At 28.5% G+C, this 18362-nt stretch overlaps 3 protein-coding genes across 3 annotated transcripts in view; 2 read left to right on the top strand and 1 right to left on the bottom strand.

Annotated features, from left to right (window-relative positions):
- The first annotated feature begins 8219 nt into the window (after positions 1 to 8219).
- On the top strand, positions 8220 to 9468 carry LOC125847659 (transcription factor MYB86-like). Its single transcript, XM_049527309.1, has 2 exons — positions 8220 to 8376; positions 8508 to 9468. The coding sequence occupies exons 1-2, from the start codon at positions 8247 to 8249 to the stop codon at positions 9353 to 9355; spliced, it is 978 nt and encodes a 325-aa protein (XP_049383266.1). The 5' UTR covers positions 8220 to 8246; the 3' UTR covers positions 9356 to 9468.
- A 2701-nt stretch (positions 9469 to 12169) lies between these two features.
- LOC125847664 (deSI-like protein At4g17486) lies at positions 12170 to 13217 on the bottom strand. The gene has a single exon (XM_049527318.1). It carries the CDS (start codon positions 13046 to 13048, stop codon positions 12410 to 12412), a length of 639 nt encoding a protein of 212 aa, XP_049383275.1. The 5' UTR covers positions 13049 to 13217; the 3' UTR covers positions 12170 to 12409.
- A 3296-nt stretch (positions 13218 to 16513) lies between these two features.
- LOC125847631 (TMV resistance protein N-like) overlaps positions 16514 to 18362 on the top strand; it is a 7395-nt gene continuing 5546 nt past the window's right edge. The window contains exon 1 of the mRNA XM_049527268.1: positions 16514 to 17077. Within this exon, the coding sequence (XP_049383225.1) occupies positions 16551 to 17077 (527 nt within the window). The 5' untranslated portion in view covers positions 16514 to 16550. The remainder of the gene's footprint in view (positions 17078 to 18362) is intronic.

Genomic DNA, 18362 nt, shown 5'->3' on the forward strand with positions numbered 1-18362 from the left:
TTTTTTTTTGAGGAGTGGGGGGGCTGGTAGGGGGTGGGTAGGGGCTGGGTAAGGGAGTCGAGGGCAAGGGTGAAAAAATGAAATAATATTTTTTTAAGACAAACTTAAATTTTTTTCTTTTTGAATGGAGTTGGGGGCTGATAGGGGGCTAGGGGGCGAGGGTAGGAGGTGGGGGGTGTAAAAAAAATAAAAAATTGAAATTAGAAATATCTTTTAAAAACAACTTTTAATATTTTTTTGGGAGGGGTGGTGGTAGGGGGTGGGGTAGGGGTGAGGATGGGGTAAAAATATTGAATTTAAAAATAAACTTAAAATTTTATTTTTTTTGGGGTGGTTGGTGGGGGGGGGGGGGNGGGTAGGGACCAAATAAATTATTTTTTTCAACAATTTTTTTTTAATTGGAAGTTGGAAGAGAGTTTTAGAAAATGTTTTCCTTAAGTTTTGAAGGGAAGTCATTTTTCTTAAATTTGAGGAAAATAAGTTGATTTGAAAAACATTTAACCCAACCAAACATGAGAAAATTAGAAAATATTTTCCGGAAAATGTTTTTCTTCATACCAAACACACCCTTAATCTCGAAATTCAGTATCCACCCTAAAGCACGACTAATTGATTTATTTGCATATTCTCTTGATTGGAAAAGTCAAAAGAAAAAACAAACAAATCAACCAATGTATATCGGAATTTTTAGCTAAGCTGCTGCTTATAACTTACTCATAAATTACCTAAATCTTTAGCTATTTTTTTTTAAAAATTATTTATTTATTTGTGGTTGTCACTTTCTGTCATGATCCCAAATCCAAAATATAATTAAAAAGTTAATTTTGGGACAACAAAATCTAATACTCCATAGCTAGTGGCAAACTCACCATCCCTTATATGAATTACATTTTTTTAAATTAAATTATCCTTGTTAATTTTTTGATACCATTTTATTACTTTTTTGTTTCACCACATTTAATAGAGTAAGGGTAAAATTGAAAAATAAATAAATCAATTTCTTTTGGGTTTCGAAAGACAATAAGTATTCCCTTTATAATAATAATAGTGTTCGAGCGAGTTTCACATGCTCAACTATTTCATGTAAATATTTTTAGTTTACCTATATTGGGATACAGTAAATATTTTAATCAGTTTTTGTAATGAATATAACAAGTAATAGAACAAAGAACCAATTCATTATTCCTGAATAGCCAGGCAAGTGGGACTAATGAAGTTTAGTTTTGCTTTACCAATGAGAATTATGGTGAAGCAATAAATATTTTTTTATTTTTTAATTAGAGGCCTTGTATATGAATCCTACAAAATATATGATGTTGTCTTTATTAAAAAATATTTTTACCTATAAATATGAAAAATTTCGACACAAAACTAAGTATAATTGAGCCTTAATACACCAAATGAAAATTAAAAAAAAAATACTATTATTATCTTTGTTCACTTTTAATTGTCATGTTGTGCTTTTCAGTCAATTTGATTAATTTTCAAAGTTAAATTAAATTACATTAATTTGATATCTTAAACAAAAACTTTAGATATTCAAAAACTATACAAAAAGTACTATAATTACAATTTTTTACATATCAATATGATAAAAAAATATATCATAAAATATTAATTAAAGTATTTATCGTTTGACTCTAAATAAGAAAATCATCACAATTAAATATGAACCATAGGAGTACTAAAGTTTTGCTTTTTTCATAGGTTGAAACAAAATAGGAAAGTGCAGAGAAAAGTCAACAAAGGACTTAATAGGAAGTTTAGATTGTCGGCAAATATAATTAAAGTTTGATTTATCTAGAAAACTATGATAAATTCATTAAATTAATACTTATGAGGTCCATTGTACTTATGATTATTAGGGCTTCTCTTTTCCTAGCAATGTGTGGTCCTAACTATTTTTCTCAAAGCCTAATTGACTCCCTACCTTCAATGCCATCATTTTGCTTTAAATCCCATCACAATATATCAATCAAAATTAACATTAAACAAATTAAATATTCTGATATTTATTATTAGTACTAAGTACTAGTACTAATTTTTATGATGATTATCATGAAAGCTAATTCTAATGTCACGTCAATCTGTTGAGCTAAGTAGCTAACTATTTGCTTTTATTTTGTTTAGTATAGTTTGGGTTGAAATTATAGACGACGGAGGAGCAAGCTAAAAATTTGTTTAGTATAGTTTAGGTAGGATTAATAGACAATGGTGGAGCAAACTAGAAATTCGTGTAAGAATCCTTTACGAATGTACAAAAAATTTCTCTTACGTAAGAGGATTTAAGAATTCATATGCAATAAAAAAAATCTCATATTTTTGCCATATCTGCACATTATAATTTTTGGATGAATTGAAATTTGAATTCCCTTGAAAATAGATTTAAATACTAAATCAAAGATTTGTGATTATATGGGTAATTTACAGAAATATTATTAATTTAGGAACTAATTATTTAAATACATGCTAGTTTGCAATATTACGAATCTTACCAGATTTTAGTGCATCTAGATAAGTCCACATATATGTATCTCAAGATACATACGGTCAAATTAGGTGTAATTTATTTTGGATACACTATATCTAAATGACTCACATGTATCTGGGGACTGAGATACATATACAAATCTCGCTTGTCTCCCTCCCTTCTCGCTCGCCGCCACGCTCATATCTCGCTCGCATATGGTATCCCAAATATATGAGAATCACACTAAATACATGTATATAGTGTGTATCTAGTGTGATTACATGTATCTGAAATACATAAACATATCTCGCTCACCTCCCTCCCATCTTGGTTGTCACTCTCATATATCACTCACGTACCTAATATGCATGTGAATTACACCATATATATTGTGTATATCTAGTGTGATTCACAATATCTGACTAGAAATCTGGTGTGAAATTATTAAATAGTGATAAAGTGTAATTATTTTAAATTATAAGAAAAATTAGTAAATATGATAAGAATGTTTGTAGATACTCCCTATGTCGCTTTTACTTGTCTAATTTTGACTTTTTACTTGTCATTTTTGACAAATCAAGAAAAAATAATTTTTTTTTACTTATTGTATTATCAATTTATTTAGAGAGTTAGTGTTTTGAAAAAAGGTAGAACCTCTTTAATGGGTAAATTAATTTTAGAACTCTATCTATTAATATGGGTAAAATGATAATCTCACTATGTCAATTATTATTATTTATTCTTAATAGGTATGCCAAATAAAAAATTAACACGTAGATAGGGATAGGTAGGGGTGTCACTATGATAGGTCGGTCGGTTATTTTTAAAAAGTTATACCATCTCAATTTTTGGGGTATTTTATGATGTATAACCAAAATTAGATTTTTTAAAACCATCCCAAGATTCATATCAGTTTCTCTTTAGTATCAGTATGGTTCAGTTAATTTTTGGATATTTTTTTTAATATCACCTCAAAATATACTATTATTAAAATATTTCTTTCGCAAATATGTTCGTCAAGAAGCACTTCAGTTCTTCACCAAGTAGTCAAGAATATAAAACTTGTTGTCGTATTGTTTGATCTTAAACATTTAATAAGAGTGTTTGTATATGTTTAGGTGTATTGTTTGATAGAGTATCATTTAATTTTAAGCCTAATTAATTAAAGGTTAATTAAAGAGCAAAGACTCAAATTCGTCTAGTCACCACTCACCAGAGGCCTATGACCTATGTTATATTTTATATTTGAAAAATGTTATAAAATTTATTTATATAATAAATTTAACATATTGTTAATATATAAAATATATTTACATACGCATAAGGTTATTCGGTTCGATTCAGAATATTTTTGATGTTTTTCATAAATTAAAAAGACATCCCAATTATTCGGTACAGTTATACACTTAAACAAAAAGTTCACAATTTTATTAAAAATATGACATAATTTGGTTCGATTCGATTAAATTCAATCGATTTTTTATATTCTTTTCACCCCTAAGGATCGGACCGAGGTACTTTCACTTTTCAATAAAGAGTAGATGTTTCAAAAGCAATGTACAAATTAAAGAGAGACAAAAGTTGATTTTGAGAAAAAGAAAAACTTTACCGCTCGATTCTACGAGTGTGGAATAAACATGTCTATGGATTTCCAAATTTCACTTTTATTTGTCGAGGACGTGAAATTCGAGGAATTTATTACTAATTTATTCTCTTAAAAAAGGAGACTACATAAAAAGTTGAAGAAACGGACCCCCCCCTCCCTCTTAATAACAACATCTCTATGCTCGTTTTTGGAGAATTAATTTGATTAGATTTGAAAAAAAAATTAAATTAAATAATTGATAAAACATTTATCATAACATCTCCTACAATTTTATAATATATTTTCCAATACAAATAATTTTTCTTATTTCAATTTTAATTTAATGAAAAATGTATTTTAAAATATCAATTAAAATTCATACTTTTATACATAGTTTGTCTTTCAAGAAATAAAACATAACAACTAATTTGAGAAGGAAAAAGTAATTTTTTTTTAGACTAGGATTAATTAACACTCGCTTTCTGATATATATTTTTCGAAAAAAATAAATTATTTTTATACTTTATTTTATAATCAATACTCTCTAAAAGAAAAAAAAAATCAAAAGTCAAAAAAGAGTAAAAATATTTTTTGCATAATTAATAAAAAATTTCATTGATGATAGTAAATAATACCCACATTAAATTATATTGAAATTTATGCATTATTTTTAAGTGAAATTAATGTTGAAAAAGAATACGTTTATCATTAAAGTAGGAAAACTTTTAAACAGATGAAATCATTAAAAAAAAAAAGACATTAAAAAGATTGGATTGATGAAAATTGGAAATTCGAAGGAGATTTGGATTTAGAAAATGTGTCTTTGTTTGTTACATCAGAATGACGATAGGTAATTTCATCTCTAATGATGAATACTTAAGAGACAAAGTCAATTTCATAATAATTAAAGAAACATTTATCAACAAAGTAAGTAACAAAGGTCTTTTTCTATTTCTCAAAACTTTGCTTTACCACGTGATTTCCTCTAAATAAACAAATTAAAAGATAGTAAATAAAGAAGAAATGAAAAATTATTTAGGAAAGGCAAAAAAACAGAAAAAGAAATAACAAAGTGATTGTGGTAACAAATCATGAAAATAGACCCACCCAATCATCAATGATATCTTAATTCGTTGACACCAAAAAATGACTTTTGGCTTGGCTGAAGTAAAAAAGAACTTTCTTTCTGCTATCAATTGATGTGGTGCAGCGAATAAAGCTGCTCCTTTTTTTGCTAGAAATTTTATGTTTGAGCTCTCGATATGAAAAAATACTTGAAAGGAAGCGATTCCCTCGAATAGAGCTCTAAGTGACACGAATTCAGAATAGTCAGGCTCCACTACAAATATATCAGAAACTGGGCAGAAAACAAAAAAAACTTTCTTTCTATTTTCTTCCCAGTATATACATCATATTCATTTTTACTGGTCCGTTATTTTAATTTTTTACTTATTATTTTTAATATATTAAGAAAAGATATAATTATTTTTTTATATTTTAATCTTAGCATTAGTTATCTATTTCCTAAATTATTTTTCAATATTTAATACTAAACATCAGTTAGTTAATAGAAATACCCGTGATAAAATAATCATGTTAATTATTATTGTCTTAATACATGTGGCAAGTCCAAATATAACAAATAAAAATGAACATAGAAAATATTTAGTAATAACTAATATGTTATTCAATAATATTCAATAGTACTCGTTTTAAAGTTCTAGTCATTCAAATTCATATTAAAAATTATTCCTTTTGAAATTAAAGATAAAACGTTTCTTATGAAAAAATGATTTATTTTTACACCAAAATTCAAATTCATAATTTTATCATATGATAAGACATAATCCATATTGACAAGAATTTACCAAAAGAAATAATCTCTCTCTTTTTGTTTAATTTTCAAAGTTTTAGCCTAATTATTTAAGAAATAAGCCTATCTCTTTCACGAAGTAAACCTCTGGACTTTAATTTTGCAAGAGGGTGGAAAAAAAGAAGAAGAAGAAGAGAAGGTTAATTATTTGAAAAAAAGATTCTTATTAGTGTTGAATTTAGAGGAAAAGAAATGATACAAAATCATTACTCTTCCCATAAACATCCATATTATCATTCGCTCTCCTACAATAATTACTTATCTTTTGCTAAACTTGTGGTATAATAATGATCTAAAGTAAGATTTAACATCATAACATTTTATTATTTTAACGAATTTTGTACACATTTTAATTTAATAAAATAATAATCTCACATATTTTAAACACATTTTCAAAGAAATACCATCATAACATCCCATATTTAACATTTACGACTATGTCTGTCGGCAGGCTTTATGGGTACACTTATAATATCTACAATTAGAAAGTAAATCACATCTATAATCATAAAAAAGTGGAGTTCCATTTTACTTATTTAGGGTAATTAGCTAAAAGTTTTTTTGTCTGAGTCTATTTGCAAGTATAATAATTAATTTATATACTATGTAATTTTAATTACCCGCTACTTTAGGCGAAAGGTGATTCAGTGTACATTCGTCACTAAAAAAAATTATGTGGTGTACATATGTTAAATATTAGTAACTATTATGAGTGTATATTTTGTTTGCACACCTTTAACATAACTAAAAAGACAATTCACATGTCCTTTGCTAAATTCATGGCTCCGCTAATGAGTATCAAGATAAATGCTTGTTATAAATTACTCTATTTGTCTCTAATTACTTGTCTATTTTTTTTTAATTGTCCATTTTGACAAATCTAGAAAGAACAATTTTTTTTTATATCTATTATACCTTCAATTAATTAATTTTAAAAAAGATAGAACTTCTTGAATTCTTGAAAATTTTAAAATTTTAAATTATCCACTTCATAATTAATAGGGATAAAATGGAAAACTCATTATGTCAATCATTATTTTCTTAATAAATATGTTAATTTAAAAGTGGACAAGTAATTTAAGACCAGGGGTGTACTAATAATTGTCATTATGATGTAATTTTATTACATTTTCTTTCTTCTTCAATTGGTTAAGTTGACATTTCTTGTATTAGGGTTTTCTTTTGCATATCATTTTGTACTATCAATGTTTGTTATATTGGTCCACAAATTAAACTTAAAAAATCTTATAATTAAAAGGAAAAGTACAGGTTAAGCTAAAAAAGAAAAAAGAAAGAAAAAGAGTTGTGTATATGTGAAGATTTGCCAACGACAAGAATATGAATGAACATACCTATACCTGACTCTTGAGTTAAAAAAAAAAGGTAAAGTGATAATATTATAGCGATAAAAAAGAAAAAAATACCACATAGAATATGCATTTAGCCAAGATATAAAGAAGTTAGAAAGTGCTAGTAAATGGTGTGGACGTGAAGAATTCATACAAAGTTATATTATCCTGTACAGTTTGTAATTACCAAGTAATTAGTGTTGCACAAGAAAAACATATTTGAAGACTTTGCCTAGAGGAGCACTCAACAAGACCTGGGGTGGTCCTCTCATGAGTACATCCCAAGTTAAAATCCCATCCCCGAGTAGTGATGAATCTAAGATTTTTATTAAAAGGGAATTCAAAAAATAAATACTTATATAATATTAAAATCTGAATTTAAAATTTTAAGATAAATTTTTAATTCTTAATCACAAGTCAACCTTTAATTTTGTATTCAGAAAATTCAAAATCACACAAAAAAAAATTCTTTATATGTATAATTCTTAGGTTCAGATGAATATTCATATCCTATCTCAGATGCATATGCGTCCCTGTCTGTGGGTCATGTTGATGACTATTTTTTTTATAGATAAAAAAGATGACTACTTCACCTTAATTTGTCAAACACGTATAGCATTTGTCTAATATTATATTATTAGAAAGGAAAATAAAACACACGAGTAGATATTGTTAATGTAGAAGACAAGACAAGAGATATAGCAGTATTTAATTTATACAATGATTAAATTGGACAATCTAGCTAGCCTCGTGATATTGGGAGAACAAACAGGGGCCGAGCCAGACATGGGTTACGGGTGAAAAATTACACTATATATAAAATCAAATAATTTTTTTATATACATATATAAAATTGTGGCTCCGCCACTCAAAATAAAGTAAGCACATAGACAGGGCCAGCAGTATATAGATAGGTGCAGGTAATATGAGAAGGACAAAGTAAATCAAAAAAGGCAGAGGAGATCGAGAATGGGTCATCACTGCTGCAGTAAACAGAAAGTAAGGAGAGGTCTTTGGTCTCCAGAAGAAGATGAAAAACTCATTAAACACATCAACACCCATGGCCATTCCTGCTGGAGTTCTGTTCCTAAACTAGCTGGTACTACTTTCTTAATTCTTCATTCCCTTTATGTAATTAAAATCTGGATAACAACATTTCACTATAACAACCATGTTTTGTGTCTCATTATAGTTACGTTGTTACAGAGAGATTTGACTGATTCTTTGCAGGACTACAGAGGTGTGGAAAAAGCTGCAGGCTTAGGTGGATAAATTACTTAAGGCCAGATCTGAAAAGGGGTTGTTTTAGTGAACAAGAAGAAAGGATTATAATTGATGTACACAGAATTTTGGGAAACAGATGGGCACAAATAGCGAAACATTTACCTGGTAGAACCGATAATGAAGTGAAGAATTTTTGGAATTCTTGCATAAAAAAGAAACTTATTTCTCAAGGCTTTGATCCAAACACCCACAATCTCCTTTCCACTAAGAAAAAAGCCAACAATAATTATACCACATCATCAATTTTCACTATTGAAACTAGTTTATCGTCATCATCAACAAAAGAGTTGGTTTCAATGGACATGATCAAAGCAAGTCTTGCAGCATTGTCAACTTTTCCTAATTACACTAATATGCCTCAGTATCAAACAAGTTTGAGTCAGCTATATGGATCTGTTTGTGATTTTAAGAATGGTGTTCCCACCACTACGAATATTATTGGAAACTCAAACTTTGCCAGTACCATTGATTACAAAAAGCAGAGTACTATTATTAATGAAAATTGTATGTGGTCTGTTACTGGATTTGAAACTCCACATCATGAATTTGGTAATGGACATGAAGAAATGAAACAAGAGGGACAAGTTCAGGTTGAGGAAAAGAATTGTCAAGAGGAAGTACTCTACAAGGTTAATGATCTTCATGAGTTCAACAATGATGGACCACGAATCGCGGAGAATGTGACATTTGATGAAGGCTCTGACTTTGATTTTGAATTTATGGATTCTGAATTGGTGCCGTGTGGAATTTTCACTAACTTAAATTCTATAGATCAACTTGCATGGAATTGTTAATTGAAGTAGTTGTTAAAAAAAAAATTTTAAAAAAAATTTCAGTACTATACAAATGTTGCATGTTATTTATTTGATTTCTGTTGCATTATCATGTTGGTTCAGCAGAATTTTTAAAGAGAAAATGGTAGTTGTCATATTTGGTACTTTTTTTTTTTTTTAATGTGTATACATGAGTAATTGAAAAAATAGTCTAACTTGCAAAAGTGAAATAACTTATAATTTGTGTATGATTTATCTCTCCCTTTCAAGTGTGATATTCAATAGAAAGCTCCTTATACAAGACATTGACTTAGTCTAGCTCATCATATTAGCTGGAAATGTTTTTGTAATATTTACCTAGGGATAGTTTTTTATCTAAATTTTATATCCGTATTTAAAAGCGGCTAAGTTTGAATGATTTTGAAATGCTGGCTAAGTTTCAATTAGCAGTTTGAAAGTTTGTTATTTGTCAATTTTACGCATTGAAGTCTGAATATGAAAAAGAAAAAATACTTAATTTTTTTTATAGTTACAAAAATATTATGCCCCGTTTAAGAATATAAGTTTTGTAATCCATAACTATTAGCACATGTTTAAAATTATAAATATAAAAAGTTCTCATTTCTTTCTTAAATCCTTGCTAAGTTTATTAGTATATCACACAAATTAAAACGGATGAGGTAACTCTCAATTGTGGCCTTGGCAATATGGAGTATATAAAATGTATAAATTATAGGAACCACATATTATAAGTACTAAATAACATCCTATCCCTTATAGTTTTTTATTTACCAAAAATCCCTTAAAAATGATGTTTCCGGGATACATAGCGTTGTGCACGGGATACATTAGGTTTGATACATTCCACATAGCGGGATACATAGCGTTGTGCACGGGATACATGCGGGATACATAGCGTTCTGCACGGGATACATAACGTTTGATACATTCCACATAGCGGGATATATAACATTGTGCACGGGATACATAGGTAAATAAGGAATTTTTGAAAATTTTGAAATAAGTAGGGATAAATGGATATTAAGGTAAGTAAAGGAGTGTAGTTAACTAATTTGTCCTAAAATATATGAATCCAAGTTTGGGCTCAATTCATTCACCGTGGACAACACAACCATACTAAAATCTCAACTCCAACACAAGTCTAGGGGTGTGCATTCGGTTTTTTGGTTTGGTTTTACACTATTCGGTTCGGATTTTCGGTTTTTAGTTTTGTAAAAGTGTAACCCAATCCGATCCAAAATAAATTTGGTTTGGTTTGGTTTTCCTCTATTCGGTTCAGCTTTTTTCGGTTTGGTTATTCGGTTATGTCAATAATTAATAACATATATAACCAAAGTAATAATATTTAATCCCTTAAATATTCTTTCTAACATAAATCATAAGTAAAACTTAAAACACAATACTTATAAGTACATCTATTATAGATGTAATTCAAACATAAAATATAAACGTAATCATCATGAAAGGCAATAACCAAAAAGGGACAAAAGTGGTTAACTCCAACTTAATTCTAAACCTAAACATTATATATATATATATATATATATATATATATATAATTCGGTTTTTTTTGGTTTTTCGATTTTTATTTTTTAAAATCCGAAACCAAACCAAAAAACCAAACAAAGTAATTTATTAATCCAAAATCAATCCAAAAAACCAAAAAACCAATCCAAATAAAAATTCGATTTGATTTGGTTTGTTTAATCCGAATAGTGCACACCCCTAAACACAACAATAACTTTGTGGTGCAATTTTTTTAGGCTTTCAGCAATTAGGCCCAAACATCAGTTACATTATTTTTGTCAAATGTACTCCATCTGTCTAATAATAGTTGTCTATTATTGATTTGACACACTCATTAATAAAAATAAATAATAGGGGTAATACACCCTCTGTCCCTAATTACTTGTTCACTTTTAAATTGACACATCAATTAAGAAAACAATTATTGACATAGTGAGTTTACTATTTTACCCCTATTAGTTATGAAGGGGATATATTAAAAACTTAAGATTTTCAAGTTCTATCTTTTTTCAAAGTAATTAATTAAGGGTTTGTCCTTTCTTGATTTGCCAAAATGGACAAGTAATTAGGAACAACTAAAAAAAGGAAAAGTAGACAAGTAATTAGGGACAGAGGGAGTATCACTAAATTATCATCACTATATTATCCTTTGATTTTATTAAATTTAATATTTTGAAAAATGTGTTAGATAATAAATAGTATTTAATAGTAAGGGTAAACTAGACACAAAAGAGAAAATTATCTCTTGAATTTCTAAATCGAACAAGTATTGTTGAACAACTATTTTTAGTATAATGAACAAGTATTGTTGTTGAACGGAGGGAGTATATCGAAAACCTTAAAATTTATGGCTTTAGTTCTACCTAGAAAAGATCATGGATCTCCTTTCATGTTACTCTTTTCGTCATTTTTTACTTGTGTAATTTTGATTTTTTAGTTGTCCTTTTTTACTTGTCATTTTTATAAATAAAGAAAAAATAGCAATATTTTTTATTTATTATATCCTCAATTTATTTAAAGAATTAATGTTTTAAAAAAAGATAGAACCTCTTTAATGAGTAAATTGATTTAGAACTCTATCAATTAATAGAGCTAAAATAGTAAACTTACTATATCATATATCAATTATTATTTTTTTAATATGTGTGTCAAGTTAAAATTGGAGGTAGCTACTTTTTTCTGTTTCTCTGTTTTTTTTTTTTTTCTCATTGACATGTCTGCTTTAACTTGTTCTCCATTGATTTTTTCTTTGTTGGACATGTTGTTCTTAATGTATGTAATAGAGAACATTCGAAGTTCAAAATTATCCATTTTTGATGGGACGATTGGACAATCTTAGACCCCTAGTGAGGGTGTAAGCATTTGATTTTACAATACGGTCACTCTTCCATTAATACATTTAGCTAAATACAAAATACATTATTTTGAGACAAACCAAACTTAGAAAACTACAAGGTTTACATCTTAGATTCTTCTTTTTCTTATGGTAGTGTTAATTGATTGAGCATGAATCGTACACATGGCTTTTCATCGATCGGAGCGGATAACCGGTGCAGCGACCTTAAAATTCTTAACAGCAAAATCAAAGCGGAACCTAAACTCACTAGGGCTATATATTGCTTTAGAGTTTTTATTAACAGTGGTCATGTTGACAGCAAAATCAACCGGATGAAACACAAGTTTAGACGCTTTATCTTTAGCTTTAACTACTGTCCCTGCTGCTTCCTTTGCAATATCACCAATGTTAGCAAATCTGTTAGCCCAATTCGGTAGTTTTGGGACGCCTAATTTCTCAAGGAACTCGTCACAGAAATGCTTTGAGTTCCTTGAGACCATATTGTATTTGTTACCAGGCCACGCATCGCGAAGATCTTTTAAGATCTGATTGACTTTGTGGGCAGAGCACTCTGTTCTGCCCAATACAATCTTTTCGCGATGCGTGTAATTGGGATTTTTGGTAGCGGGGCAACTGAAAACCCCGCTGCCTTTCTCACAAGACCCGTAGGCCCATTCAACGTTGTCGTAAACTTGGACTGCAATGTGGAAGATGCCGCCGAAATAGATGGTGTCTTTGAGTAGCCTGTTCATTTGGACTACACCGAAATTGACTGCGTTGTACCCGTCACTTTTGGTTATGTCGTAAACATGGAGGATCACTTCTGCCATGGAGGATCTCAAAAACTCTGTTTTATTTTTAATCTGTTGGGGAATGCAATAAAATGAATGAGGGTTTTGGGCTATTTATAAAAGGGGCTTCTTGCCATTTGCTTAATTTGCAGGCTTTGAAGACAAATTCTTTGAGTTGTGGAATTTGGGGCCTCAAGAATTGGGTTCCCACTTCCCATGTGTGAGATTTATCGATAGAATCAAATATAGAGTATTCGATTATAGAGATAAAATCAAGATATTTATGATGTCAAATCGAAATTAGATTAAATTAAATTATTTTTAGGTATCAAGATAATATCAATGAATAATTTTCTAACATGTTAGTTAAATAAGTCCATGTGTGACTTGCATTGATCCCGAAGGCAATGGAATATGAAATTGACAAAGACGCTTGAGAAGGAAGATAAACAGAGGGTAAATATGTGGATAACTATGGAATAATGAAGGGCCATGTGTTTTATTTTCAATGGATATAATACTTAGCTTTTTTATTTTAAAAAAGCAAGATTCTTATAATTTGTTGGTTGTGTGAGAAAAGAATAATCCTCTAATGAAATCTTGAAGTATTTAAGAGGATTTATTTCTAATCCCTTTTCTTATTATATAAGAGCTTCTTGGATGCTCAGTTGTACCATATTAACGCTAGAATCATATTAATAGAGTACATTCCAAGTTTTAATCCCACCCCACCACAAGAAAAGAAAAGAAAACGTTACAAAGGATAAGATAACGGGATCAATTTGAAAGATTTAGTAACAACAAAATTTTCTATATAATCACAAGCCTTTAACGAGATCTATATAGAGTGTTGATTATAATTATTAATATTATATTATTATCGATAAATATAATATAAAAATAATTATATTATTACAACTAAATAATAACCAAAAAATCCTTTATTTATTGTTGTGACAAATCAAGTCTCCTAAGCAATTTTATCTTTTAACTTATATTTTGCATCGTCTCCTATTGATTGTTATATTTTATTCTTTGGAAATTAGTCAAGTAAAGAACTCAACATCACCTTTTGGAAGGGAAAGCAATTCCTGTTTTCTTTTTAAATGTTGTTTTTTATTTGATGCACCCGGAAGAAAGAATAAATAAAATGGTAATTTAATTAGGAAAAAAAAAATTTGACCAGAAAATTTGGTCAGAATGATAAAATAATATATTTTCACACTATGTTATTTTATCTTTTTGAACATTTTTACCCTTTTAACTTTAATACCTTTTCAATAAAAAATTAAAAAAAAATCAGTATATTTTAAAATAAAAGGGATATTATAGATTTTTTAAATTTCTGCCAAATTTTCTGGTCATTTAGCATTACCTATTTAATTATATCATTCTTATTAATTATAAGTCATTTAAATAATGGGGAATGAATAATATTTAATAACAAAGAGAAAATAGACACAATAATAAATTATCTCTTGATCTTTTAAATTAAATAAATAACTTAAAATTAAATAACTATTTTTAATATATTGAATAAATAAAGAATATTGGAAAATGAATAATATTTAATAACAAAGAGAAAATAGACACAAAATAATAAATTATTTCTTGATCTTTTAAATTAAATAAATAACTATTTTTAATACAGTGAATAAATAAAGATGAAGAGAGAAAATAGAAAACATACATTTATAATACACAACCTTATCACTCAAAAAAAGAGAGAGAGAAAAAGTTTCCCAAGTGTATGGAGCACAGTATAAAAGGAATAGAACAAAAAGAAGACTTCAGTATCAATACTGAAAATGTATGAAGTTTATCTGCACAAGTAATTGATAGGGTTGCTATTATTAACTTTCGCTTTATGACTTTTAGATTTTCGAGTTAATATCATAGATTCTCACTTAATTTTGAAAAGAGGTAACTTAGAAAATCATTCAATTTTGAGTTGTTTGCTAGAAAGTCACTTATTTTATAATTCAAAAGTCACTCAACTATTGGTTATATAGAGTGTTGGTTATAAATATCAATATTATATTATTATCGATAATGATAATAATAATAATAATTTATATTTCACATTGTCTCCTATTGATTGTTATATTTTATTCTTTGGAAATTAGTCAAGTAAAGAACTCAACATCACCTTTTGGAAGGGAAAGCAATTCCTGTGTTCTTTTTAAATGTTGTTTTTTTTATTATCAAATTTAAATGTTCTTGATTTCATGCACTCTTGAAGAAACAATAAATAAAAAGGTAATTTCATTATATTATTTTTATTAATTATAAGTCATTTAAATTTTGAGGAATGAATAATATTTAATAACAATAAAAAAATAGACATAAAATAATATATTATCTCTTGATCTTTTAAATTAAATAAGTAACTTCAAATTAAATAACTATTTTTAATATACTAGATAAACAAAGATGAACAGAGAAAATAGAAAACAAACATGTATAATACACAACATTATCAGTCACAAAAAGAGAGAGAAAAAAGTTTCCCAAGTGTATGGAGCACAGTATTAAAGGAATAGAACAAAAAGAAGACTTTAGTATCAATACTGAAAATGTATCAAGTTTATCTGCACAAGTAATTGATAGGGTTGCTATTATTAACTTTCGGATTATGACTTTTAGATTTTCGAGTTAATATCATAGATTCTCACTTAATTTTGAATAGAGGTAACTTAGAAAATCATTCAATTTTGAGTTGTTTGCTAGAAAGTCACTTATTTTATAATTCAAAAGTCACCCAACTATTGGTGTTTCACTCAACATCTGAGATATTAACTCTATTTAGAGGCGAGACCAGAGTTAGGAGTTTGGGGTTCTAAATTTTGGGACGAAAGAGAAAAATATTGCTTTGCAAGTATACTTGTACCTTCGCATGAGACTCATATCTATGTCAGAGGCGAAATCATAGTTAGAAGTTTGAGGGTTTTAAATTTTGGGATAGAAGAGAAAAATATTGCAAAACATGCTTCCTTTAAAAAGGAAAAGATAATTTTTTGTTGATAGTAGGGTTCAAACCCACAACGAAAAGCATTTTCACCATTTTTTTTTACGACGGAGCTTTCAATCAATTTTGTTAGGTGGTTCATAAGTTAATATATATATATATTTATTTAATTTTCTAATACAAATACAGGGTCTACAGAAAAGCTAGTGGATTTGTCCGAACCCACCTAGCTCCGCCTCTGATTGTCTTGCTCGCCGCATCAACACATTCCCCTCTCTCCCCGGTATCGTCCCACACAGAAAGAAAGGGCACATAGCCCCGGCCCGACCTGTAGGTCTTATGGTAAGTAATAGTATTCTATAACAAGTTAAATTGCACGGATGGCATAAAGAAATGTCACTATACATAACTTGAACTCTAAAAGAAAACATGCATCAATCTTCTGAGGGAAGTTGTACTTATTAAATTTCATCTATCTATATATATGATCAGCTAGCCTATAAGCAAATCATCATACAAATTCATGTATTGCAGATGCAGGCATTCTAAAAATTCTTCATTCCTCCATTTACAATGGACATAGCAGACAATTCTCACAGTACTCATCACGAAATTACATGTCATGATCCACATTGGTCGTATGACGTTTTCTTGAGTTTTAGAGGTGAGGATACTCGAAAGAGCTTTGTTGATCACCTCTATACTAGTTTACACGAAAAAGGAATACATGCATTTCGTGATGATATAGAGTTAAGGAGAGGAAAATCAATTTCCCCTGAACTCCTTAACGCTATAGAAAAGTCGAGGTTTGCAGTAGTTATTTTTTCGAAAAACTATGCAGATTCATCGTGGTGTTTGGAGGAGCTGACGAAGATCGTTGAATGCAACAAGCAGAGGGGACAAACGCTGATTCCAGTGTTTTATAGTGTGGATCCTTCTGTTGTGAGAAAACAGAAGGAGAGTTATGGAGACGCTTTCGCTAAACATGAAGAGAATTTGAAGGGATCAGATGAGAGGAATTATAAGATCCAAAGATGGAGGGATGCTTTAAAGGATGCTGCTAACATCTCTGGGTTTGACGTCCAACACATGGAAGACGGGTAACTCATCTCACATATTCTTTCTATCTTATGCATGCTCTCATTTATTATTAAGAAAAATATATACTCCTAAGTTAGAAAAGAATATTCATAGCAAGTTTGTTGCTCACAATTCAATTAATTAATTGTAGGGATAAACTAGCTAGCTAGTAACTAATTTTATCTCATGAAACAACCATTTTTAATATGAGATAGAGGGAGTATTCGCTAACACACAATATAAATACTCTATGCAGAAAGCTTTTAGAATCATAATTCCCAATATAGTTAGTTTCACTGGTGAGATATGAGAAACATAGGAAGTATAATAATTTTATCTCTATCTTTGTATGGTAGAGACTGTTAATCTCATTTACACTCTCACCTTGTCTTACACACTCTCTCTATTCTACGATAGTTGTTTACTTTATGAAATTAATTGATAATTTTACAATTAGTTTTTAATTTATCATTATTATTAATAGTCATTTTCCTATTACATTATCAAGATATTGCATCTATTTATATTCAAAGGATAAAATAGTAAAATTATTTTTTTATTTATAGTTTTTTAAGAAGTATGTTAAGTTAATAGTAGATAACTATTACTCACTCCGTTTCAAAAAGAGTGACATGGTTTGACTTGACACAAAATTTTAGAAAATAAAGAAAACTTTTGAATCTTGTGGTCCTAAATTAAAGTTATGTCAAATGTACTAAATTACCTTTCAATCTTGTGGCTTTAAACATGTCACGTGAAAAACTGAAAAAAAGAGGTCATTCTTTTTAAAATGGAGGGAGTATTAAACTTGAACAGAGAGAGTATTCTCATCTCTCAACTACATATAAATTAAATAAAAGAAAATACTAATATATATTTTGCAAATATCTTACGTCTAAAATTGAAAATTTCTTTAAAAAAAGTTATAAATTTCTTTTTAGAAGTATACAAGTGACCCACAAAATCAATTTTTTGGTATAAAAAGTATGTTATTTGTGTCTTAGTTTATGTAAATACTTTTTATTTTTTATAATTTAAATTATAGAAATATTTTGTTTGATATTTTAAAATATTAGTAATTTAATTTATTAAAAGGGAAAATACATAAAAACCCCCCTGAACTTGGCACGAAAACTTACTTTAATACTTCAACTACACGGGTGTTTATATACCCCCCTAATCTCATTTAAAGTGAATAAATACCCCCCTTAATGCTGACGTGGCATAACGAAAATAGTTAAGCGCGTCTTTCTTTTTTATTAAAAAATTGGTCCCACTAATATATGTATTATATAATTAAAAAAG

This window comes from Solanum stenotomum, chromosome 12 (genome assembly GCF_019186545.1).
Source record: "Solanum stenotomum isolate F172 chromosome 12, ASM1918654v1, whole genome shotgun sequence".
NCBI classification, from domain to species: domain Eukaryota; kingdom Viridiplantae; phylum Streptophyta; class Magnoliopsida; order Solanales; family Solanaceae; genus Solanum; species Solanum stenotomum.